The following is a 27,221-nucleotide window of genomic DNA, read 5'->3' as shown; positions in this document are numbered from 1 at the left end:
CCGTTACAATTCCATGATACATCTCTATGTACAAATACAACGACGAAATAAGGCATCCTGCAGACATACAGGGCCCTCAATCTGTCAAATCCACGGCCGAAATTGGGCCGCATTCCCCCCCCCCCCTGAAAAGTATACTTTTTTCCCCTTTTTGGGGGAAAAATTCCCCGTAAAAAATAATTTTTTTTTTTTTTTTTTTTATAGATAGATGTCTCATGATTACTATATCTCAATTCTATTTTAATTTAATCTTGTCAAACATACTAAATAATGAAATAAGCAATGAATATAGTGCAAACATGTACAAATGTAATAATTAGAGATTAAGTTAAAAATCCCCCAAAAAGGGAAACGCCGCGAAAATTCCCCCTGCTATGGGTAGCGACCCGCTTCCCCTAAAATGGATTGAGGGCCCTGACATATATATATTATGTATACATTTAAAGACCTTGATTATTATGAACCATGATCTTGGGTAATTACCATAGTTTTTTAGGCAGGTTGATTATAACGTGATATAAAGTTTGATTTTGGACCCGTGGTTAATTTAATACGTTATAGCTGGGATAAGTTACCGTTTTAGAATAATTTGTTTTGTGTTTTACATGATATACTTTAATCTTAATATTTAAAGGTCTTGTTAATGAATAGATGTGCTGTTTTCTGCATAAAACGTAACTAACAGGCTTAACGTATCTTACATAAAGTAAACGTGTATTACACACTCTATGTTATGTTTAGGGCACAATGTTTATAAGATGAATTTTATTCTGTCAGTATTAATGCGTGCTTAGATGATATAACACGGGTCAACATTACATTATAATGTAAGTTAGTATATAGTTTGACAATACTAATACTCCATTAGGTCTTGTGTTTTTGATATTGTATTTAACATATCTTACCATTTTGCTAACGTATATTACATTTCTATCCGAACTTCGCCATGGTTATATCAGAAAGAATACAGTGATAGGGAAATAATTTAAATGTGAATGACCTGCAGGGACATGGTAAATTTAATAATTTGACATGTTACAGTAGACAGTAGTAGATGAGCTAGATACCTTCATGAAATGCGCAATGACATAAAGCAGTTCGTTTACAATAAACTGCACATTCTGTGTTTCATGGAGAATGTAGACTTTAATAAACGTATAATAATACCATTTATGAAGACCGCTGTCTTTTTTTAAAATTTACCTTATCTAATAGCTGTCACATTGTTAGTACATGATCTTTTCTTGGCACTGTAGTGTATACAGTTAAGATGATAAAAATAATAACAAAAATTATAATAAAAAAGAACTTGATAACGAGTGCTCATACTGTTAGATTTCATTTGAATTTAATATTCATCACATTTATTTAAAATTCATTGTGATCTTACTTGATTATACCGGTATATGACAGGGCTCAAAATTAACACTCGCAAACTCGCAAAATGCGAGTGAAAAATACCGATTGCCAGTTAAGTTTTAAGCCACTAGTAATTTTTTGCGTGTAAAGAAATAGTGAAAAAACACACAGTAATATTGCTAAATGCGTTCGACGTCCTGAACGCTAAACCATAGGTCATAGAACGTCCTAATACCCGTATGCGGAAGCACGCACCTTGTATATAGACTAGTGTACTTATAGTACAGATACCAGGATGGTATTGATACAAAGAACGTTAAACAGTCGACTAATTCACACGTGTTCATTGAACTTGAACAGACATGGCGTGGAAGCGAAAAATAATTAGTTTCTTTTTGCCCACAGATGGAAATAACAATATGAAAGATAAAGCAAAGTTAACTGTTGAATAAAAAAAACGAAATTAAATTAATATGTTTCCAGCAAAATTTGCGAGAATGTTTTTGATTTTGCGAGTTGGTATTAAAGCTGCTCGCAATGTTTTGCAAGTAGAAAAAAAAGTTAAATTCGAGCCCTGAATGAAACACCCTTTCATTTTAGTCTATATTACCATACCTCATTTATATGGTCAACGTGTGTATTTTAAAATTATTGTGATGTGTTTTGTTGTGCTATTGTTGTTCATGTTTTCTTTATGGCAATTATTTGGTCGTAATATTTTCATTAACATATCCTTGTTAAGTCTGTAACTACTAAAAACTATAAGTAATTTTAATATTCTTAAAAGCTTCATATTCTTGTGAGTATAAGTCAAATCCATGGATGCATGGTTGTATGGTAAACAGTTAATTGTCTATGTTTTGTTTACAGAATTCACAATGGCGAGCCACGATTTCCCAGTGGCTGTCATTGGAATGGCGGTCAAGCTTCCGGGAGCAAACAACTGCAGTGAATTCTGGGATCTGATGGTCAATCAAGAGGACACCGTATCTACGTTCCCCGAGGAAAGAGCTGCAGATATTGAACACATCCTTCCAACGTTTAAAGGTCAGTTTGTCGATGATTCTAATCCCTTCTTCACGGGTTCCTTTTTTCAATCAGTAGACCATTTTGATGCCGATCTGTTTGGCGTCAACCCGAAGGAAGCTATGTTCATCGAACCGGAACAGAGAATATTTCTGGAGACAGTCTGGGACTTACTGGAAGATGCCGGTTACGCTTCTAAGATTAGAAACTCTAACACAGGGGTATACGTAGGAAACACTGTTAACAAATACAAATACATTCTGACAGAAAACCACCCTAGTATCTCCCATGGGAACCACAGTCCCTTCATCTCGTCTAGGGTATCCTACACATTTAACCTCAGTGGGCCAGCTATGATGGTTGCGACTGGCTGCTCTTCTTCCCTACTTTCTGTCCATCTGGCTTGTCAGGGACTGCTGTCCGGAGACTGCGATATGGCCATCGCTGGTGGTATTACCCTTGACCTTTTACCTATCAGTCTGAAGACGGATATATGGAACCAACTAGGAATAACGTCGCCAAATGCTAAATGTCGGGCGTTTGATGCTAAGGCTAAAGGAATAGCGAAGGCGGAAGGATGTGGAGTAGTTCTATTAAAGCCATTAGAAAAGGCGATTGCTGACGGTGACAATATATACGGAGTGCTTGAAGCTACAACTGCAAACCAAGACGGACATTCCCAGGGAATTACGGCGCCCCATCCAGGAGCACAATCCAACATGCTAATAAAAGCCTGGGAGCTTGCGTCCATAACGCCAGATGCACTTGGGTACATAGAAGCACATGGAACTGGGACAGAACTCGGAGATCCCATCGAAATAATGGGAATAACGAAAGCTTACCAAAAGATGGCGAAGAAGACGACTGCCAAGAACGAAAAAATACCGATTGGATCTGTAAAGGCGAATATTGGACATCTTGCAGATGGCGCTGCGGGCGTGGTATCCCTGATCAAAGTACTTTTATGCCTGAACAAAAACTGCATTCCACCGGTCGCAAACTTCTCAACTCCTAACCCACATATTAACTGGGAACGAGCGCCCGTAGTGGTAAATGAGAAACTTAGAGGATGGGCAAGTAAGGGATCCCAGTTACGTTACGGTGGCGTTAGTGCCTTTGGTCTTCTTGGGACAAACGTACACGCTGTCGTCAAAGAATACAAACCAAAACCGACTGTTTATCACCCCATGACCTCGAATACACCACAATTACTATGCCTTGCGGCAAAGTCGAGGAAAAGCTTAGAGGTATTTGTCACAAGTATATTGAAGTACCTTCAAGAAAATATTGACATGTCACATGAACATTTTTGCAGACTGTGTTTCACCCTGAACACCGGAAGAGAACAGCGGACATTTCAAAACCGTTTGGCTATAGTTTCAAATAACTCATCAGACCTGATAAAAGCACTTCAAACCAATACGTTTGCGTCCACAAGCAAGAGGTTAGACGATAAGAGTATATTTGTTAGGCCAACAACAGAACAATCTGACACTATTGACACATTTTTAAATGGAAATGTAATAGATTGGAAAGTATACTATGCAAACATGAGTGATGCTTTGAAAATACCCATCGGAATGCTTCCAACATATGCATTTGAGAAGATAAGGTACTGGCCAGATGTTTCCCAAACTTTAAACAAGCAATATTTGATACTTGAACACCAGATACTAATCGATAACGAAAACCATGCTGAAGTCGACCAAACACAAACCGACAAAGATATGCAGGACATAACCAACGAAAATGTTAAAGATACATACAATATTCTGAGTAAAGCTTTCGACAAAGCTTTGGGCAATCATTACGACTGGGTGGAGGAAGGAGAAACAAACCTTTTCGACCTCGGGGTCGATTCTCTAGTGTTTACTCATTTAAAAATGCACTTGGGGCAAGTCCTCGACAACTCAGCGATCATGTTTACGCAGGCAGACCTTCACTCCCGACCAACGTTTAACGGAATCTGCAGATTCCTTAAAGACAAGTTGGATACTAATAACCAGTCGAGACTAGCAGATTTATCAACAGGCGCAAACCATGTCGCAAGCGATGACGAAATTAACGAATGTTATGGTCAAAATGAAAACATTCGACTTTCATATTCTCAAAGACGACTGTGGGTCATAGAAAAGATGGATAAAGCAGGAAGTACATATAATGCAACAAACTGCTTGAAGATTACTGGAGATTTGGATGTTGATGCTTTCAAACGATCTGTGAATACTGCATTGGGAAGGCATGATGCATTTTTTATGACTGTTCAAGAAATTAATTCGGAGCCCCACATTGTGTACAACTGGGACAGTGTAGTAGAAGTGGACGAGATAGACTTAACTTCCTCGTTCGGAAACCCTGAAGACGCAGTAATGCTTAGTTATGAGACAGACTACAAAGTCTCATTTAATCTATCTGAAGGACCTCTGGTGAGAGTTAAACTGTATAGACTCGGAAGCAACCAGTATATATTTACAATGGTGATACATCACATCATCTTCGATGGGTGGTCACATTTTGTCTTGTACAATGAAATATGGGACAACTACAGGCAATGCCTTAAAGGTCAAACGTTGGAAACGGAGATGCATTTGCCAATGGCGTGCACATTTTCCAAACAGGAATATGACGAATCCTTATCTCAACGTTCGAGGATAAATAAGGATGTCCTCTACTGGATACATAAACTTGCTTCTCCACTTCCACTCACAACGTTCCCCGGTGATCGAAAAAGGCCAGACACCTTTACCTTCGAAGGAGGTAGATTAACCCGATTCATCGACATGAATGTATTCAAGAAACTTCATAGTTGCGTACAAGAACCTCATACTATGTTCCATTCCATACTAGCTTCCGTGTTTGTTTTACTTCAATACTTCAACCCAACACAAAGCGACTTTGTCGTAGGAATACCAGTCACCGGGAGGCAGGTGATCGAAATGCGCGGTGTGATTGGCTGTTTCATAAACACCCTTGTTATTCGGGTATCCTCTGACAAAACCAAATCGTTTTCAGAAATCCTACAATCGGTTGTAAAGAATTGTCTCGAGGCTCAAGAACACCAGTTGGCGCCATTCGATCACATCGTCAGCAAACTTAGGCTCCCAAGAAATACAAGCATCACGCCTGTTTTTAGCGTCAACGTTTGTTTTCACAACGAGGAATTGAAGCATGGTTACATTAAACCACCAAACAGTCTGGGTATTGAAAGAAAACTTCTACACAATGGCACATCGAAATGGGATGTTCAGTTCGACTTTTTAGAAGAAGATGATAAAATGAGATTTACATTGGAGTATTACAAGGGCATTTTCTCCGAAAGCTATGCTGAACTTGTAGCAGACATGCTTCTTCAAACTATAGAGATTGCGACTGAGACACCATATGTTCCTCTCACAAACACTCATATAGGTGAATCATCTATAATGGTTGGGCCAAAGGTTTGTCTAGGTAATCATTCTTTATCGGATGTCCTTATTGAGAGCATGGATATGTATCCAGAGTCAGTGATACAGGACCAAACTGGTGCATTGCACACATACAAAACACTGAAAAGGGATTCGATTCAAATATCAAACTTTCTCATAAGCACATGTGGATTACGCAAGGGTGATCATGTTGGATTGCTATTCGAGAACTCGTATGAAGGCTTACGAGTGATAGTAGCATGCTTAATAACTGGGATCATCTATGTACCGCTAAATCCAGACAATCCAAAAGCAAGATTGGAACAAATCGTCCGAAGCTCAAAAATCAAACTGATTTGTTTTTCAAAATACGCGATTGCCATGGCGAGCTATCTCCAATGGTCGTGCGAAGAAATGGGAAGCATTTTCTGCATCGATGGTAAGGATCTTAAGAAAGCTACCGAAACCTATGAAAATCCTTTAATGGACAAAGAGCTGTGGAACTGCGTCGCAGAGGAATCAACGACTGACATTGAAGGTGGTGGATGGAAAAGTTCATTCACTGGAGAACACATGACGAAGGAAGAAATGAAAGACTACGTCAATAATGTAGTCAGGAAACTTGAGAAACATGTCGACCCCGATTCTACAGTCTTAGAAATCGGTTGCGCATCTGGATTGACCACTAAGGCCCTTTGCTCAAAGGTTAAGACGTATGTTGCGACTGATATATCGGAGACAATGGTAGGAAAGCTTCGAGAACAAAGCCTTGAACACGTGACAACATTTTGCGTTCCTGCACATGAGATCGGAAATGCATTCAAGGACAACAAATTTGATTTGATTATCCTCAACAGCGTCGTTCATTGTTTTCCGGGATATAATTACCTCAGGAAAGTGCTTCAAGAATCTGCGAAGTTGCTGACACCTAAGGGAAAGATTTTCGTAGGGGATGTAATGGATTTGAAAAAGCGAGACGACCTGGAATTTGCATTGAAGTCCTTTAAGGCAGCGAATCAAAAATATAGGACAAAAACGGATTTAAGTTCCGAATTGTTTGTATCAAGAGAATTCTTTGAAAACGTTGATGACACTTTACCAACTGTAGTCGTTTCAGCTAAATACGGAACTGTGGAAAATGAACTGACCAAATACAGATATGATGTTCTTTTAACAAAGGAAGTCAAATTTGTATCGGGACAGCACTCCATAAAAAAACAAATATTGTCTGTGAACGACGTTGATTTCGTTAAGGATGAACCACATGATGTTCCAAACGTAAATCTAGATGACGATGCATACGTCCTCTTCACATCAGGCACTACCGGTACTCCAAAAGGTGTTCGAATTAGCCAGAAAGCTCTGCTGAATTATTGTACATGGGCGGCGTCGGCATATTGCCTGAACCCAGAGTCTAAGATACCTTTGTTTTCACCCCTTACCTTCGATTTCACGGTGACCAGTATTATACCACCTCTACTGAAAGGATCAACCATTGAGATATTCAAACCATTTGCAGATTCATATGAAGACATAGCCAAATCCACCTCACTGACAGTGGCAAAGTTTTCCCCGCTACAGCTGGAAAGTATTCTTGCATCAGCATCAATGCCTCTGCCCATTGACACGTACATTATTGGGGGCGAGGAAGTAACGTACGCACTATTAAAGAAGCTTATGGACAACAAGCAAGGCGCGCCGTTCAAGGTTTGGAATGAATACGGGCCCACAGAAGCAACAGTTGGATGCGTTGTACAGTGTATTGACAGCACAGAAATAATGGAACTTGAAGACGAAAACATTCCTATTGGACAGCCAATCAACAATGTGACTGTAGCTGTTGTGGAGGGTGGCAAGCCTGTTCCACTAGGTACGAAGGGATTCTTGGCTATTGGTGGACCATGCCTGACAAACGGCTTTCTCAATTCAATGAAAGAAACTAGAGAATCTTTTACAACATCTTGTTGGGGTCAAGATGGGTCTTTAATGCTCACAACAACAGATATTGTAGAGTGCAATCCTGGCAAAGAACGAATGTTTTACTTCGGTCGGGACACCACCAGCATTACAAAGATAAATGAAATGAGGGTTGATATATCTGAAGTTCAATCAGCAATTCGAAAAGTTGCTTTTGTTGAAGAGGCATGGGTATTTCCATTTGAGTTGGATGGATCCGTATTTTTAGGAGCTGCCACCAAACTTGTAAAACATGCAAACTATACTGATGAAGATTTGAAAAGTATTATCACCAAAGACCTTACGCAGACACTGCCGATATATTGTATACCAAATGTATTTGTGCAGCTTAACGAACCCCCGACAAACAAGAATGGAAAGACAGATGTAAATGCTCTAAAGGCTCTCTTTATTTGTGGCATGGAGAAGTCAAAAGAACCTGAAGATTGTCTGCCTAATGACACAGAACGTAAAGTACAGAAAATATGGCAAGAAATACTCCCAATAAAAAGATTACCGGGCTTGACCGAAGATTTCTTCTTTGAACTGTCTGGTGATTCACTTCAAGCGATCCATCTCGTAAGGAAGCTACGGAATGCAGGATTTAATCTCACGGTTAACGATATTTTTAAAAAGCCAACAATAAAAGCCTTATGCAGATCTCTTTCTGAGATCAACACTGAAAGAATCAAACCGAAAGAGACATATGCTACTTACGAACCATTCCGACCAACACCTATCGCGGAGAGATACATGCTTACAAAAAAAGAGTCGGATAGATTCGCTGTACCCGCATTATTAGAATTCAGAAAACCAGTGAAACTCGAATTCATACAAAAAGCCCTACAAGCCGTTATGGTCAAACACAACAGTTTGTCGTCCAGGTTCTTCGTTGAGAATGACCACGTGTTTCAACAATACGTTGATGTTGGTGACAAACCGTCTGTCATTGAAGCCACACTGTCCAAAGATTTTAAAAGATTCGTCGAAGATCCAATATTTCAAAAGACATGTGATGATTTAGAACATCAGCTTGACATTGACAAGGGGAACCTTTTGAATGCAGCCGTTTTTCGATCTGACGGTATAAACTACTGTTTGATCGTGATTCATCACATTACCGTTGACATTGTTTCTTGGCAGCAACTTTTAGAAGATCTCATTCTGGCTTTGGAACAAGTCAATACAGGCAAACTGCCATTATTATCGAATGCCTCCACCCCTTTTCACAGATATTGTGCAGAACTTTGGCAAGAAGGGAATGGCTGTCCAAAAGAAGAAATAGATTATTGGACAGCGGTTACAGAAACATATAAACATGATAATTTATTTCAACAAGAGACAAAAGATTCGCTTTACATTTCCGCGAAATGGGAAAGTCAATCGATAGATGCTGAAACTGTGCGGCACTTGTCTATAGCAATAGGAAGCACAGATGAGTCCGTTATTCTTACGGCTTTTGGCCAGTCGTTTGCAAACCTCGAAGGAACATCGTTAACTGTCTGTCTCGAAAGTCACGGCCGCCAAATACATCTTGATTCCACGGACACAGTTGGATGGTGCACGAGCATGTTTCCTTTTACTATAAACGCAAAGGCCGGTGATGATTTCATTGTCGCCGCAAGAAAAGTGCAAGATGACATCAAACAAATTCCATTGCATGGATTGCGATATGGACCAGCTGTCGGCGTTGGTAAGGTCGAGTCCGCATTGCCGAAAACTATGTTTGTATTTCAAGGATCGCTGGATGCATCGTCAAAGGTGGAGTTTCAAGCCGGTGATGCCTCATTCAAATACCTGCCGTGGGTCGAGGTACTGACACATGATCTTGAGCATGGTCATTACCATAGAGATGACAATGACATTTTGGACTTCCCTTTGGAGGTGATATGTTGGTTTCATAGCGACAACCTAAGAATCGGGTCTCTATTCGATAGTAAGAAGATACCAAGCGAATGGGTTCAGAGGTTGTTGCAGACCATGAAAATTACTATTTTGGAAGAGAGCCGAAAATTGAATTCAACTACTGCAAAATGTGAATTGTCTATAGAACCTGTTATTCATAACCAGTCTGCACAAACTGAAGTTCAAGCTCAGAAGAAAGACAGCACTTTGAAGAAATCCAGATCGGTCCAAGTTCTGTCAAATATTATGATAGACCCTGAAACACTTTCACTCATGAAAGCCATTCTAGCTGGCCAACGTCTCGAAAATACGGAAATCGTACTCAAAGATCCATCAGATTTCTATCATTCCCTACTGCAGGAGAAACCGGCAATGTATTTTCTTACATTTGTTTTAATACGGTGCACCAATAGCAGACAAACAGATGAAATACAAGAGGCATTGAAGATTTTTTCAAAGCAAAATGAAGGAACTGATGACAGATTGGTCATTCTAAGCTTGGAAAACATTCCGCATTCCATTTCGTTGAACGTCGACAAAATATCAAGTTCTGAAGTTCTAACTGTACATTTTGAAAAAGGAGAGTGTGATATCAATTCTGGTGAAGATTTCAATATACCTTTAACAAGACAAGGGTATGTACGCTTAGCTCTTGCCATGGCGAGAACAGTAACTGCCTGTTTGAAGCCGTCTGATGCGAAAGTTATATGTGTAGATGGTGATTATACACTATGGGACGGCGAGTGTGCCAACAATGATGTGAGAATAACGGAGGCAAATTTATATTTTCAGAGTTTTCTGCTTCAAAAGATGCATGAAGGGTTTTTGCTTGTGTTGCTTAGCAAAAACAGGCAACAGGATGTGTTAGCCATACTTGAGAACAAAGAAATGGTGCTTAAACAAGATCATTTTGTTCATTTAGCCATCAATTGGGAACAAAAACACGAAAATATACGATATGTTTCTAAGGTACTAGATCTCAATTTACAATCATTCGTCTTTATAGACGACAGTGTCGCTGAATGCGAACATATGCTGCGAGTTCATCCACAAGTAAAAACGCTTCGAATTCCAACCGAGCAAAGTCTCGTTAAAGCCTTTACATCATCACTGTGGATCTTTGACAAGATTGACATTACGAGTGAAGCGACAAACAGGACTGATTTGTACAGAAGTGAAGTATCTAGACTAGCCGGGAACGTGTTACCAAGGTCAAATGAAGAAGCAACGAACGAAACATTTGATTTGACGTCACTTTTTGAAAGATGGGGCATGAAAATGCAGATCTGGAAGACATGTATACGAGATTTAAAAACATATCCTGAAGTCTCAAAACGAGTCGCAGAACTCCTTTACAGAACTAATCAGTTTAAGCTGAATGATAGTCATGTCAGGCTTGAGGACTTTAGGGACGACTCGGAATGCCTAGTGGTGTCTTTAAAAGACGAATATGGTAACTATGGCATCATTGCAGTCATTATATTTGGGAAGGTTGCGTCCATTGAAACTATTAAGCAATGGGTTATGAGCTGCCGAGCTCTTGGTCGAAAGATCGAGGAAAGATTGTTGTATGAAATAATTCACAACACAATCAGGAGCAAGAAAAAGGTTTGTCTCCAATTTGAAAGGACTGAGAAAAATATCCCGATGCAAAACTTCCTCAATCAGTTTACTAACTACCTAGAAATTACCACAGGGGCTTTGGTTTTGGAAGAAGAAATGGTCTGCACTACCAAAAGAATATTGAATCTGCATCAGGTAAGCATCACTTCTGATCCATCATCCCTGCTCCTTCCTAAAAGCCAAAGCAATGACGGCGTTGGACAATCTCACAGGTCGGTTATATCCGCCAACATTAGTATTCTCAAAGATTTCAGTAGATGGTTGCGATTCCAGTTATCACCCGAACATATGGATCACATCTCCAAAAACAGCATATTACCCTCTTTCTTACTTGATGAAAACCGTGTCATACTGGAAGAGAGCTGCACAAATATTACCAATGCTGCAAAAACGGTTGAACAACTATGGATGGAAATTCTAAAAACGAAAGAAACACCGAGCAGTCTCGACAATTTTGTGAAACAAGGTGGAAATTCATTTCAAGCCGTATTTCTCATTTCCGAAATCCTAGCACATTTTGGCATCAAAGTTGAGCTGATTGACATACTAACAAAGTCATATTCCTGGCTCAATAAACACATCCAAAATAGGGATTTGAATAAGCAAACAGACAAAAAGGCAAAACTCGACTCAGGTGAGATAGAATTGTCGCAAGCACAAAAGAGAATGTGGATGTTACAGAGCTCTTCTGAAAGCTCTACAGCATACACGGAAACAATTGCACTGCAGATAGAAACAGATAAATCACTAGATGAAATTGTATCACACCTGACCAGGAAGCATCCTATTCTTCTTGCAAGAATAGATGCGTCTGCAAGTTGTTTGCATATTGTTGATTCCATAGCCAGTTTAAGTGAACGAAAATTCAAAAACTTTGATGACCTTATGAGCTACATATCACTAGGTAAGCCAGTATTTGACAAAGCAGAGGAACCTTTGACTAAATTTATGGAAATGAAATGCGGGGCTATGAAGGTATTTGTCATGCACGTCCACCATTTACTTGTTGACGACATTACACTCCAAAATATCAAGATATCAGTGAGGCGTTTGATTAAAACTCCAACTCTTTCTTCAAGAAAGAATATTCAACAAAGTGTACAATTGAATTCACGTGACATGTTGGAAGATTGCGTAAGGAAAGAAAAAGATTATATGCGATCTGCTGCTTTTGAAAATGACCGAGCATTTTGGGAACGGCGGTTCGCAATCTGTCCAGAAGAAACATCATTTGGTTTAAAACCAACGGAAGACATAGTCGAGTTTGTTCCCCAACTTGCAAAAGTATCAGCCGTCAGTATTTCAAGTGAGGCCGTTGGACAAATACAGCACATGTGTCATGAATATGGGGTTACAGAATTCCAATACATACTTGCATGTTTTCTTCTTGTTGCACAGCGGTACACTGCAAAGGAAGAATTACTGCTTGCTGTACCTATTTCAAACAGGATCTCTGATAGTATAGAAAAAGACGGACTGTTTGTTAATACAGTCTTATTTCGTTACAAAATGCCAATGGAGAAAACCCTAAGAGAACACATTAAGAGCGTTGCTGAAGAATGGATGGATTCATTTTCTCACTCCAGATATCCTGTCAACTACGTGGGCCATGCCATCTGGCAAAAACATGGAATAAGCATATCATCAGTGTGCAATGTGATGTTCAACTTTGCAACATTTGAGATAGAAGATGACGAAGTGTATGTCAAACCTATACATGCAAAGATGCCCTTCAGCTTGGATGTAGTAAAAGATAAAACGGGATTGAGGCTGGTCTGTGAATATGCAGAGCAATTGATCCAAGGATACACTGTTGACAATATCCTCCGCGCACTCGTGAATGTTCTCGGTAACGGACAAGCCAATGAAGAGCTGAATCTGAAAGACATTGAGTTTCTTGCAGACGACGAAGTGAAAACATTGGGTTCATTTTCAGCTTCGAGGGTTGAGGCTGAGAGAAGTCCTCATGTATTCAAAATGTTTTCAGAAAATGCTAAATCATCACCAGAGGCCACAGCTCTGAGTTTCAAAGGAACCAAAACTTCATACAGGGAATTGATGGACCTTGTAAATGCAATTGCTGTACGAATATTGCAAACAATTGATGCGCATGAGTTACAGCAGAAGCCTACACTTATTTACATGAGCAAAACTGAAAAGGCCATTGCAGCAATATTGGCAGTTTGGAAAATAGGCGGATACTTTATGCCTTTATCAACAATGTACGTTTCAAATATTCGGGATGTCATCGAATCAGTCAGACCGTGTGCTGTCTTGGTAGATGAAAATGTGGATAAAAATGTTGATAGTATGCAAAACTGCAATATCATCAACGTCAATGATGTACAAATCGACTCACTTATTGAATCGGACACATTGCCAACAATGCAATTGGATCCTGACCAGCCGGCATACATGATTAGAACATCAGGGTCGACAGGAACACCAAAGAATATACGTATTAGCCATAAAGGGCTTGCTATTGTTGCATCAGCCTGGAGATGTGAGTACAAAATGTCCCAATTTCATGTCAGTTTGCTTCAGTGGGCGCCCATGTCGTTTGACGTTTTTATTGGAGACATTGTCAGAGGACTTTGTTGTACAGCAGGGAATGTAGTTGTTTGCCCGGATAGTATGCGTCTTGACACCGAATATATCATTTCACTCATAGTCCAAGAAAAAATATCAATCGCAGAGGTGACTCCACAGTTTGGTATAATGCTGACTCAAAGGGCAAAGAACAAAGAATTGGATTCGCTGAAAATTTTCATATTGGGATCTGATATCCTTCAAAAAGAAGTATACAATAAAGTGAAAGGTAAACTTAGTCCTCACCAAAGACTTTTAAACAGCTATGGAATGACAGAAGCTGCTATTGATTCTTCGTTTTTCGAAGGCAACACAATTCCACAGACACGTGGTGGAGTAATACCAATTGGTAAACCATTGCCAGGAGTAGTTCTTAAAGTGCTTGATCCAATCACATTACGACCATGTCCTGTTGGAGTAGTGGGAGAGCTTTATATTGGTGGTGATGTCGTAGGATCAGGTGAAGTTAACATTTTAGAGATGGGAAATGAAGAAAGATTTTTGAAGACCGGCGACTCTGCATGTTGGTTGTACTCAGGTGATGTAGAATTATGCGGTCGAAAAGACACCATGAGAAAGCTGAGAGGTTTTCGCATCGATAGCTCCCATATTGAAAACACAATTATAAGGAACTGTGCTAATGTTACTGATGCGACAGTGGCCGTGTTGACGGATAGAAAGTACGGACAAGAACACGATTATCTATGTGCATTCATTGTGAAGGCTTCCAAAACTGAGGAGGAGGCTGAACAGAAACGTTTTGTAAAGGACAAGGTTCGCGAAATCCTTCCATACTATATGGTCCCCGACTTCGTTGAATTTGTTGATAAAATCCCCCTCTCGCAGAATGGCAAGGTTGATAGAAAACGGCTTCCAACAATTCAAGAACTGTTATTAAACAGAACTATTAACAGTAAACCGAAGGAAGTCACTTACCAAAACAGAAATGACTTGAAAGCGTTGTTCGCTGAATCTTTAGGTGTTGAGTCTGAATTAATTGACGACGATCTTACATTTATGGAACAAGGTGGGCACTCTTTGATCCTGATGAAATTCTGCTCCCTTATAAATGAAAGGACGAATCTTGAGATAGGCATTGTTGAAATATTTTCCTTTCCATCGATTACCCTTTTGTCAGAGAGAACAATGACGACACACCAGAAAGTATCTATAAAACCACTTCTCAATCAGACGGAGAGCTGTCATAAGACCAAAGATGACACTTGCGACATCGCAATTTGTGGAGTCGGACTTCGTCTTCCCAACGGGACTTGCTCTATTACAGAGTTTTGGGATCTGATTGAAAACAAGAAACATTTACTTTCTAGTTTTCCAAGCCAGAGAAAGAGCGATGTCTTAGATTGTTCAGATCCGGTACTTTCGAACACTCTACGAGAGGCAGAAGAGTTCAAAGGCGCATTCCTTGCTGATATTGACAAGTTCGACAACGAGGCATTTTCTATTTCGTCAACAGAATCACAATCAATGGCCCCGGAGCAGAGAATCTTCCTTGAAGTCGCATCAGAGACACTAGCTCAAGGAACCGATATATCAAAAATTAATGGCAGCAATATAGGAGTGTTCCTTAGTCAAACGGAGATAGGTTATGCCAGACTGAATCACAATGGTGAAGCAACTGCCATATCTGGATTAATGCCAGGTATGATTGCTACAAGAGTGGCTTACCACTATAACTTAAAGGGACCAACCATGTTAGTTGATACAGCCTGCAGTTCTGGAATATCTGCTCTGAAAGCTGCTTGTAGTTCTATAGAAACAGGCGAATGTGATGCAGCTCTTGTTGGCGGAATGAATATTGTCCTGTATCCATCAAGAACAGGCGTGCATGGAGACAACGGTATACTCTCACCAGATTTCGTGTGCAGGCCCTTTGATAAAAATGCCAATGGTACAAGTGTCGGCGAAGGAGTAATTTGCTTTTATGTAGAACCACTTCAAAGAGCACTTGAACAAAATAAACATATATATGGTGTCATTAAGTCAATTTGCACAAATAGTGTCGGGAAAGGAAACGGTATCACAGCCCCGACGGCACTATCACAGGAAGCCGTTATTCGCAGTGCACTGGATAAAGCTAGCATTTCGCCGAATGATGTATCGTTCATTGAAGCGCACGGAACTGGGACTGTACTTGGTGACAGTATCGAATTGACGGCTTTATCAACAGTATTCAGCAAGCACGAATTGAAATCGAAGGTTCCCATTGGCTCTGTGAAAGGCAACTTGGGTCATTTAGATTACGCTGCTGGATTTGCCAGTCTACTCAAGATCATTGCTGGTTTTATGTTTAAAACAATCCCTCCCTCTGTCAATTTCAAAGACCCACACAAAGAACTTTTGGATTCGGCATTATATGTTCCTTCAAAGCCTGAACTGTGGCGAGAATCAAAGAGTTTGAGATATGCTGGTCTCAGTGCGTTTGGACTGACAGGCACAAACACTCACATGATACTATCAGATGTAATCCAGATTGATGCAAACCCAATGCCTACGACAGCTGTACCTTTATTACTATGCGGTGCAACACATGAGCATGTAACAGCACAGGCTATCGCATATAAAAAGCTGATTCAACAGACAGTCGTGAAGCATAAAATCAACACGATTCAAGGGATTACAACTTCGATAGCCGTTAAACTGAACCAGATTCAAAAGAATAGATCACTTCATATAGAGCACCGTGTTGTTATTCTGGAAACTGATCCAGAAAAACTACTTCAAATATTAAACCTTGTCAGCAAATGCGACGATGGATCAAAGGTTAGACAACTAGAGCATCACTATTTTATACTTTCATCATGTCCTAATTTACCATGGGATGGGGTAAACACGAAAAATGACGTGGATGCGGGAGTGGACGCATTTTTGACATCTTCGGTTGTCAACATTTCCGCCTTGGTTGATAACAGCAAATTTAATCCACTTTTTTGTGCGCCTGGAGTGGTACTTTCGATTTTCAACTCAAAGCGTCACTGGATACGACCTTGCTTGAACAGACCTCGGAGTCATCTTGGTTTAATAGACATCTTAAATGAGAAAGTTAGCAAAACACAAGAACTCGTCCGCACTCTAAATCTGACACCAACTGAGGATCTGCTGGAATACGAAGCAAAGTTTTGTTGTTCAATAATTATGAACTTACTGAAAGAGACCGAGCTGAAAGAAGTCATAGAAAACCAGAAAGAAATCACTCTTGAGGAGTCTTTTTCTAAGACGGGGATGCTGGCGAAGTATGACAAACTATTTTTCATCATGATCAGAGAACTTTTTAATTTCAACTTGGTGAAGTCAAATGGTACTGATTCTGGGCGATTAAACCTCGATGTGTATTCATTCCGATGCCGAGATATACATCTGCCTTCCCCGAAAAAGATTGCAGAAGAAGCCCTGGCTAAGCACCCACAGTGGGCGGACTGTTTCAAATTCCCTCTCCACTGTTCTCAACATTTAAAGCAAGTGTTATGGGGCCACCTCAGTCCTTTATCAGTGATATATCCCCAAGGAGACCTGAACTTCATGTACCAGTTTGACAAACTCGGGGATCTTCTCGGGGATGTTTACTACAACATGTACATGCAAATCATTGTGGAATATGCTGCCAGACTGTCTGCGAAGGGAAAGACGGTCCGGATACTAGAGGTTGGGGCCGGAATGGGTCACGTGACTCGACAGTTATTGCTAAGCCTCTTCGAGTTACCGAATATAGAATATTGGTTCACAGACCTTGGGCGAGCGTTTGTCGAGAATGCAAAAACCCTGTTTGAGAAGTACACGTCAATGATGAGATTTTCTACATTCGATATCACGAAAAATGCCGTTAAACAAGGTATTCTGGGATCGTACGACATCGTTATCTCTTACAATGTGATACACACCACGGAGAGCGTTTATCAATCTGTCAAAAACCTCAAAACATGTCTAGGCGAGGATGGCGCGTTGTTTATAATTGAGAGCGCCAAGAACGAAACATGGGCTACGCTTGCCTGGGGCATTCTAGATGGATGGTGGTACTTCAAGGATTACGACTTGCGACCCTATGAACCGATGTTGGAGCCCGAGAAATGGGAAGAAGTTTTGAAGAAATCCGGTTTTCGTTCCGTTCACTCTTGTCCTATGGATGCAGAAGAAAGAAAGCATGTTGAGAAGTTTTTATTCGTCTGTACAAACAAACCCAAACATGCAGAATTTATTCCAGCACCGACGGATGGTTGGTGGAAATCTATTGATTTGACTGCTCGTCGACATGCAGACTTCGACACTGATTTCTCCGGAAGTGATGAAAGCGGTTTAGGGGATGATGTGAAGTTGTCGAAATCAGCTGTCAAAACCGAGTTGAAGAGAATCTGGTGCGAGTTGTTAGATATGAACCATATAAACGACGAGGAAGATTTCAATGCATTGGGTGGTGAATCTCTACTGGCTATACAAATGATCACAATGGTGCGGAAACGAATCGGCTTTCAGCTCGAGATAGCCGACACTTTCTGTTATACCTCTCTAGGAAGTCTCGGGGAGTATATATCAGACCAATTAGAACCTGAGGCGAGCGAGAGATCAAATAATGAATCATCCACAAGCAGCAGTGAGAGCGAAATGCCGACTAAGACAGCCTTCCAAACACATGAACAGCAAGCTGATAAAGTCGGTTTAAAATGTTTGCTTATGTTCCCCGGACAGGGCTCTCAGAAAGTCGGCATGTGCAGATCGATGAAAGACAGTGAACCGGCTAAACGAATCTTCAGTATCGCAGAGGGTATACTTGGTTACAATATACTTGACATTTGTACAGGTCCTGAAGACATTCTAAAAGAGAGACTATTGTCGACAGAGTTCGTGCAAGTTGCTTTGTTTGTAAGCTGTTTGGCCAAGATTTCTCAACTACAGTTTGAACATTCAGAAGTGACAAGGGCTGTCACGCATGTTGCCGGATTGAGCGTCGGAGAGTTTGCAGCCTTGGTTTATGCAAAGGTACTTCGATTCGAAGATGCTCTCGTACTTGTACAGCGTCGGGGAATGGCGATGGAGAAGGAGGTATTAAAGGCTTCGACAGCGATGGCGAGTGTCCTTGGACCACCAAAAGGTGCGCTTGAGTTGTTCCTTAAAGAATATGTCCCTGCGGCCGTGATTTCCACATGCCTTGCTGATAATCAACACACTGTGGCGGGGACACAAGCCGATGTTGAACGTCTGATACGTTTGATGTCGTCTGCTGAAAACGATTTATCCGTTATCGACGTACGTAGACTTCAAGTCGCGGGCGCCTTCCATTCATCCTATATGAGCGATGCTGAAAACGAGATAAAACACTTGATAGACGAGTGCGAGTTCAGAAAACCCGAAGTTCCCATTATAATGAATGTGACTGGGCAGCTGTGTGATGATCCAAGGGAGATAAAAATATTGATATCTCGTCAAATTGTCGAGACTGTACAGTGGAAGGACTCCATGATTACGGCGTATGAAGAAGGGGTTCGACGATTCATCGAGGTAGCTCCGGCTCGCGTTCTGTCATCCATTGTCCGAGCAAGGATTGGAAAATGCAAAGGCTGCTCGAGTGAACTTATTAACATTTAATCACGTGTGATATGATGTAATTATTTCAGTAACAATAAATAAAGACTTAAGTTTCAATATTTCGCAAAAAAAAAAATGTGAAAGAAGACGATATAACGCGAAATATTTCTTTTTATAAACACTTAAGCATTTCCTGAATTTAGAAGATGTAGATATTTTTTATTTGTTTGTTATTCTTGAAATAGTATAAAAGCCCGAAATATTGAAACATATGTATTAAGTTAATGATACTTATGTAATAATCACCTTGGAAAAAATCAACAACAATTGTAATTATTTGACTAGTCCAATTCCAAAGCATCGTTAATTTAAAACAATGATGCTTAAAAATATAGGATAAAGCAAGTTAAATGCATGAACAATAAAGGTATGCTGACCATGCTATATACTGGACCAAAGCGTGTTTATAATAATTGTTCGATGGCTTACCTACCTATATCAGTATATTATCAGCCGATACATTCACCGTTTGAAACAGTGACATTATCACTTCCTGTAACGGAAATTTGTAAATGTCAGTCAACTTATGTTTATTTCGTTCTGGCTTTGGTATATCCTCAAACTATAAAAAGTTTTTTTTTACATATTTAATGAAAATAAATTCGTAAACTTCATTTCGTCTGAATGCTTTTTGCAAATTCGAGATTAACTTATGTCAGGAATATACTTAAACACTATTTCTTTCGAAAGCCCTTTGAGAATTACATAATCTACCAAGTATTCTTTACAGCGGTAAAAAGTATATCACGTGATCTGTCAAATTTAGGGTTCATCAGATGATAGCGAATTTTAATTTGGCTGACACTAAACACATTTATACAAGGAACAGAACATGTGTTTGTTTCGATGTCAGATCGAAATGTATTTCATCTCGTGACCTCGTGAAAATATTAGCTCTAGAGATCACTCGATGAAATATATTTGGATCCTACACCTAAACAAAACATGTAGTCTCTATGTATCATATGATCGGTCTCTAAACAAAACATGTAGTCTCTATGTATCATATTATCGATCTCTTAACAAAACATGTAGTCTCTATGTATCATAAGATCGATCTCTTAACAAAACATGTAGTCTCTATGTATCATATGATCGATCTCTTAACAAAACATGTAGTCTCTATGTATCATATGATCGGTCTGTAAACAAAACATGTAGTCTCTATGTATCATATGATCGGTATGTAAACAAAGTATGTAGTCTCTATGTATCATATGATCGGTCTGTAAACAAAACATGTAGTCTCTATGTATCATATGATCGGTCTCTAAACAAACCATGTAGTCTCTATGTATCATATGATCGATCTCTTAACAAAACATGTAGTCTCTATGTATCATATGATCGATCTCCTAACAAAACATATAGTCTCTATGTTTCATATGATCGGTATCTAAACAAAACATGTAGTCTCTATGTATCATATGATCGGTCTCTTAACAAAACATGTAGTCTCTATGTATCATATGATCGGTCTCTAAACAAAATATGTTGTCTCTATGTATCATATGATCGATCTCTTAACAAAACATGTAGTCTCTATGTATCATATGATCGGTCTCTTAACAAAACATGTAGTCTCTATGTATCATATTATCGGTCTCTAAACAAAACATGAAGTCTCTATGTATCATATGATCGTTTTCTAAACAAAACATGTAGTCTCTATGTATCATATCATCGGTCTCTAAACAAAACATGTAGTCTCTATGTATCATATGATCGGTCTCTAAACAAAATATGTAGTCTCTATGTATCATATGATCGATCTCTTAACAAAACATGTAGTCTCTATGTATCATATGATCGGTCTCTTAACAAAACATGTAGTCTCTATGTATCATATTATCGGTCTCTAAACAAAACATGTAGTCTCTATGTATCATATGATCGGTCTCTTAACAAAACATGTAGTCTCTATGTATCATATGATCGGTCTCTAAACAAAACATGTAGTCTCTATGTATCATATGATCGGTCTCTTAACAAAACATGTAGTCTCTATGTATCATATGATCGGTCTCTTTCTTAAAGGGCGTAACGTAAACTGGAGTTACGTCCTGGTCGATCGAGATCGATGATATGCACATTCATAATGTGACAATGTTACTCATTCAATTTGCATTCAAATAACTTGTTATCTTTAATACGATTCGAATTTACTCAAAGTATTAAATTGAAATTTGTGCTTATTGAAATCATCAGCATGTTACATTTTTTTTAATGGAAATTTATAATTTAATCTTGAAATTGAGTAGAAATCAGAGTGACAAAGAGAATTATTAAATTGTTTGTTGCAAGTAATTTTTCCGTTTGTCACGATGATTTCTTAAGTATTTTAATACAGATGTGTTAAAACGAGTATGTCGTTGGTCTCGATCGAAAAGGACGTAACGTCAACTTGTGAGAAGCTGACATTGAGTCCTTTTCGGTTGACACCGAGCATTTAGGAATAAAAGGTTAATTTATAAACGAAACCCTCTCACTTGCATACTACCACGTGTATAGTTTAACAATATGTGTAGCGTATTACCTTATTGACCAATGTAATCACGTGTATAGTTTTACAATATGTGTAGCGTATTACCTTATTGACCAATGTATTCACGTTTATAGTTTTACAATATGTGTAGCGTATTACCTTTTTTACCAATGTATTCACGTGTATAGTTTTACAATATGTGTAGCGTATTACCTTAATGACCAATGTATTCACGTGTATAGTTTTACAATATGTGTAGCGTATTACCTTATTGACCAATGTATTCACGTGTATAGTTTTACAATATGTGTAGCGTATTACCTTATTGACCAATGTATTCACGTTTATAGTTTTACAATATGTGTAGCGTATTACCTTATTTACCAATGTATTCACGTGTATAGTTTTACAATATGTGTAGCGGATTACCTTATTGACCAATGTATTCACGTGTATAGTTTTACAATATGTGTAGCGTATTACAATTACAATTACTGACATTAATTTTTAGATAATTAGATAAAGAATGACATTCTTGACAATTGACTGTACACATTGCTGTTCTGCATTTAGTTTTGTGGTATACAATTATGTATTAAGTGCAACTTGATTTGTATCAAATTAAATAGTTTTCAGTGAAATAAACTCCATTTTCCTTCATAAGAACTTGCACAATTGTTAATATGTTAAAATTATTTCTGGTGGACTGGGGTTTTACAAAGGAATTCCATAAAAGAAGTTATTTCAAACTATTTTTCCCAATTGTTGTACAAATATAACATTGTAAATTTAATTTATGATTATTATACCACTCCAATCAAAGTTTGACAGGGAGTATATTTGAGTCACTCTAGTGGTGGTTTGTTTCTTTGTCTATCCAGATGAAATGTTACAAGTTTGTGTAGGGAACTTCTCCATTCATGAACTGATTGAATTGAAACTTGAAGTATGTAATAATCAAGTAGATGAGAAAGACTTGTTAATGCCCAGTTCTCCTGTGTTGGCAGAAGCAGAAAATGTTCTCCATTTGTAGAGGATACTACTTCCACTTTTCTCAAGCTATTTAATGTAAACTTGAAAAATGTTATTATATTGTAGTGTTGATTTAATGTAAACTTGAAAAATGTTATTATATTGTAGTGTCGATTTAATATAAACTTGAAAAATGTTATTATATTGTAGTGTCAATATGAAGGACACTTTTTTATGCCCATTTATCCACACTCCCATGAGAAATATTCCAGTGAACTTGTTTTATAGCAAAAGCATAACATGTATTTTTAACTTAGATGTGCTTATTTTATTAGATATCTATATGTTTATTTTGCAGTGCCATATTTTGTATGTGTATATATATCCTTCTTGAAAAACAACAACATATTTTTTGTCATCCAAATAAAATTCAATTCGAAGTGAAGAGTGATTTAGAAGCGCCTGTTTTATTATAAAATAAAACACAAGCCACTTCACCATAACAAAAACATGTTAGTGTATATGAAAATATTTTCTTGTGAATTTATAGATTTGTTATGTGTATATATATATATATATATATATATATATATATATATATATATATATATATATATATATATATATATATATATATATATATATTGCATTTAATGTTCTTTTCATGCAAACAAGATATGGTCCCCATACTACTGCATTGAATGTGCATTAAATTTATTTTTTGAGAGGGATTATTAAATTATTGTCCTTGTATAATAGTGTAAGAAATGTCTGTAAGACAGAGTAACCTAGTTAAATGTCTTTTGTAATGAATGTTGTATTTAATTAGTAAATGAAAAACTTTGTAAATTATAATTGTAACAATAATATAACAATTATTGTAACCATAACAGGACTTTCATTATATAAGAGATATGAGTGAAAAGTTCAATAAAACTAAAGTGTTTCTTAATCTGAATGAAAATCTTTTGGGAATGAGATAGCTCACCTTAGCACAATTATATCATGATGAGCTTTTGTCATTGCCTGTGTCTATTGTTCTTCATAAGTTGTCAGTTGTATGAAGTCAACAATTACCTTGTGAATACTTAAAAGGCCAATTTTTTTGCCCAATCTTCATGAGACTTGGTCCAAACATTTTTCCCAAGGCTGGTTGATAACATTGTTTATATAGTCTTGTATTGCAAAAAGATTTTGTAAATTAAGTTCTGTGTAGCTGCACTTCCCATTGGTATTTTTTCTGGTATGTAATTTTTGTTCTCATTGTGCCTCTGGGGACTATACCCTGACACATTGTTAATAACAAAAGCAAAATTACAAAATTTGTATCCTCAAAAGTATTTCACAAAAGAGCCATCCAGCGCCATCTTTTTAGCTCACCTGAGCACAATGTGCTCATGTTGAGCTTTTTTGATCGCCTTTTGTCCGTCTTCCGTTGTCCGGTGTCCGTCTTGCGATGTCAACATTTGCCTTGTTCACTCTCTACAGGCCACATTTATTGTCCAATCTTCATGAAATTTGGTCAGAAGATTGGTTTCAATGATATCTTGGATGAGTTCGAAAATGGTGACGTTTGCTTGAAAAACATGGCTGCCAAGGGGTGGGGCATTTTTCCTTATATGGCTATATATGGCTATAGCAAAATCTTGTTAACACTCTAGAGGCAAAATTTATTGTCCACCCTCATAAAACTTGGTCAGCAGATTCATCCCAATAATATCTTGGATGAGTTCGAAAATGATGTCGGTTGGTTGAAAGGGGCGGGGCTTTTTTCCTTATATGGCTATATATGACTATAGTAAAATCTTGTTAACACTCTAGAGGCCACATTTATTGTTGAATCTTCATGAAACTTGGTCAGAAGATTAATCCCAATAATATCTTGGACGAGTTCTTCGAAAATAATGCTGGTTGGTAGAAAACATAGTCGCCAATGGGCGGGGCATTTTTCCTTATATGGCTACATAAGGCTATAGTAGAATCTTGTTAACACTTTAGAGACCACATTTATAGTCTGATCTTCATGAAACTCGGTCAGAAGATTCATCCCAATAATATCTTGAAAGATTCAAAAATGATGCCGGTTGGTTGAAAAACATGGCCACTATGGGGGCGGGGCTATTTTCCTTATATGGCTATAGTAAAACCTTGTTAACACTCTAGAGGTCACATTTATTTACCGATCATCATGAAACTTGGTCAGAAGATTTGTCCCACTGATATCTTGGATGAGTTCAGACAATGGTTTTGGTTGCTTTAAAAACATGGCCACCAGGGGTGGGGCATTTTTCCATATATTGCTATATTTGGCTATAGTAAAACCTTGTTAACACTCTAGAGGCCACATTTATTGTCCAATCTTCATGAAATTGGTCTGAAGATTGGTCTCAATGATATCTTGGATGAGTTTGAAAATAATTATGTTTGCTTGAAAAAAATGGCTTCCAAGGGGCGGGGCATTTTTCCTTATATGGCTATAGTAAAATCTTGTTAACACTCTAGAGGCCACATTTACTGTCCCATCTTCATGAAACTTGGTCAGAAGATTCATCTGGATAATATTTTGGAAGAGTTCAAAAATGATGCTGGTTGGTTGAAAAACATGGCTGCCAGGGGGCGGGGCATTTTTCCTAATATGGCTATAGTAAAACCTTGTTAACACTCTAGAGGCCACATTTATTTTCCGATCTTCGTGAAACTTGGTCTGAAGATTTATCCCAATAATATCTTGTTATCTCAGGTGAGCGACTTTGGGCCTTTCAGGCGCTCTTGTTTACTTTTGTTAATGAAAGTCCTGTTCATTTGTTTATTTATAGGCAACATCAGTGAAATATTTGTATAACATCACAGACATATTGTTTTTAGAATATTGCTTGTGACAACATTGATTTGTTTATATGAACACTCAAGAGTTAACATTTGTAAAGCAAAAACAAACGTCTGTTAAAGAACAACAACTTAAAACTAATATGTTGATGTTACCTATTGTCAACCAATAATATATTGACAATTGATTTTGTTGTTATGCAGTTTTGTGTATTTAACTTTTCTATGTATGGATGTTGAAATAAAATTTCTTGAAAAAGTATAACATACTTGTGTTTACCCGGTACTTGATTTTAGAAGAGTCACTATTTGTCAGTACAACTCAAAGAATTGTTAGACATGCTTTGACAGTTGTAGTATTGATCTATATTAACATTGCTGTTTTGAACAGAACTTTATAACAAAATCAGTACAAGAAAATACTGCTACAGCAATTTATAATTTTAATTGATTCACAGATTTATAGACATATTTATAGATAGGCCTAAAAAAATAGTTCTGTTTCCTGTAACCTGAATGTTCCTAATTTTTACCCAACCTTTTTTTCCCCCTCAAATTTGAGAATACCCCTGTTACGTCACAACCATAAAGTGAGTGACCATTTTATTGTAGAATTTGCATACCCTCAATATAATCAATCATGTGTCAATTTTTTTTTCCAAAACATTTTAAATGATAATCACCACATATGAGGTGGTTCAATTCAAACATGCCATTATTATTATTCAAATCAAAATTGGGACATTTCATTACAATTGCCAGGACATGTGACCAGTGACCTAGTGGAAATAGGACATAACAACAAAATATAGACCAATTTATTGTAACTGTTCACATTCTGGATTTTCCGCTCATGCACACTGACTGGTTGGCAAAGGAACTGGTTATAGTAACATAAAACAATTATTATGCATACAGACCTGTGTTTAGTCAATAAATAATGTAAGAAATTCCAAAATAAATATTATAACACCTTAATAATACCGTAAACAAGTAATTCAAATATAACATATTTAGTACCAATTTTGAAATTAAAGGCTCGTAAAATGTGACAAATCAAATTATTATGCATATAAACTGGTCGAATTTTTACCGGATTTCAGTTACTCTTGCATAAAAAAATGATAAAAACAAGCTTTAAGGTACAACGTTGTCAAGAAGTATGGAAAATATCCCTGTTTCATAATTATGCCCCCCTTCGAAGAAGAGGGGGTATATTGCTTTGCACATGTCGGTCTGTCGGTCCGTCCACCAGGTGGTTTCCGGATGATAACTCAAGAACGCTTGGGCCTAGGATCATGAAACTTAATAGGAACATCTATCTTGATTCGCAGATGACCCCTATTGATTTTGAGGTCACTAGGTCAAAGGTCAAGGTCACGATGACTCGAAATGGTAAAATGGTTTTTGGATGATAACTCAAGAACGCATACGCGGCCAACAGGGCAAACTCTGAACAATATAACTGAAGCAACTGGTCT

General features: G+C 38.1%; 1 protein-coding gene across 3 annotated transcripts in view; it reads left to right on the top strand.

Annotated features, from left to right (window-relative positions):
• LOC127873053 (uncharacterized) overlaps positions 1–27,221 on the top strand; it is an 85,490-nt gene that overhangs the window by 44,173 nt on the left and 14,096 nt on the right. For 2 of the 3 annotated variants that reach the window (XM_052416615.1, XM_052416616.1), the window contains exon 2: positions 2,230–26,005. In XM_052416615.1, coding sequence (XP_052272575.1) covers positions 2,238–19,457 — 17,220 coding nt within the window. In that variant the 5' untranslated portion in view covers positions 2,230–2,237 and the 3' untranslated portion in view covers positions 19,458–26,005. Of the gene's footprint in view, positions 1–2,229; positions 26,006–27,221 lie in introns of those variants that run through there. The other variant, XM_052416617.1, reaches the window with a different exon arrangement.

Source organism: Dreissena polymorpha, chromosome 3, assembly GCF_020536995.1.
Source record: "Dreissena polymorpha isolate Duluth1 chromosome 3, UMN_Dpol_1.0, whole genome shotgun sequence".
NCBI lineage: Eukaryota > Metazoa > Mollusca > Bivalvia > Myida > Dreissenidae > Dreissena > Dreissena polymorpha.
This window is presented reverse-complemented; position numbering and strand designations above follow the sequence as displayed.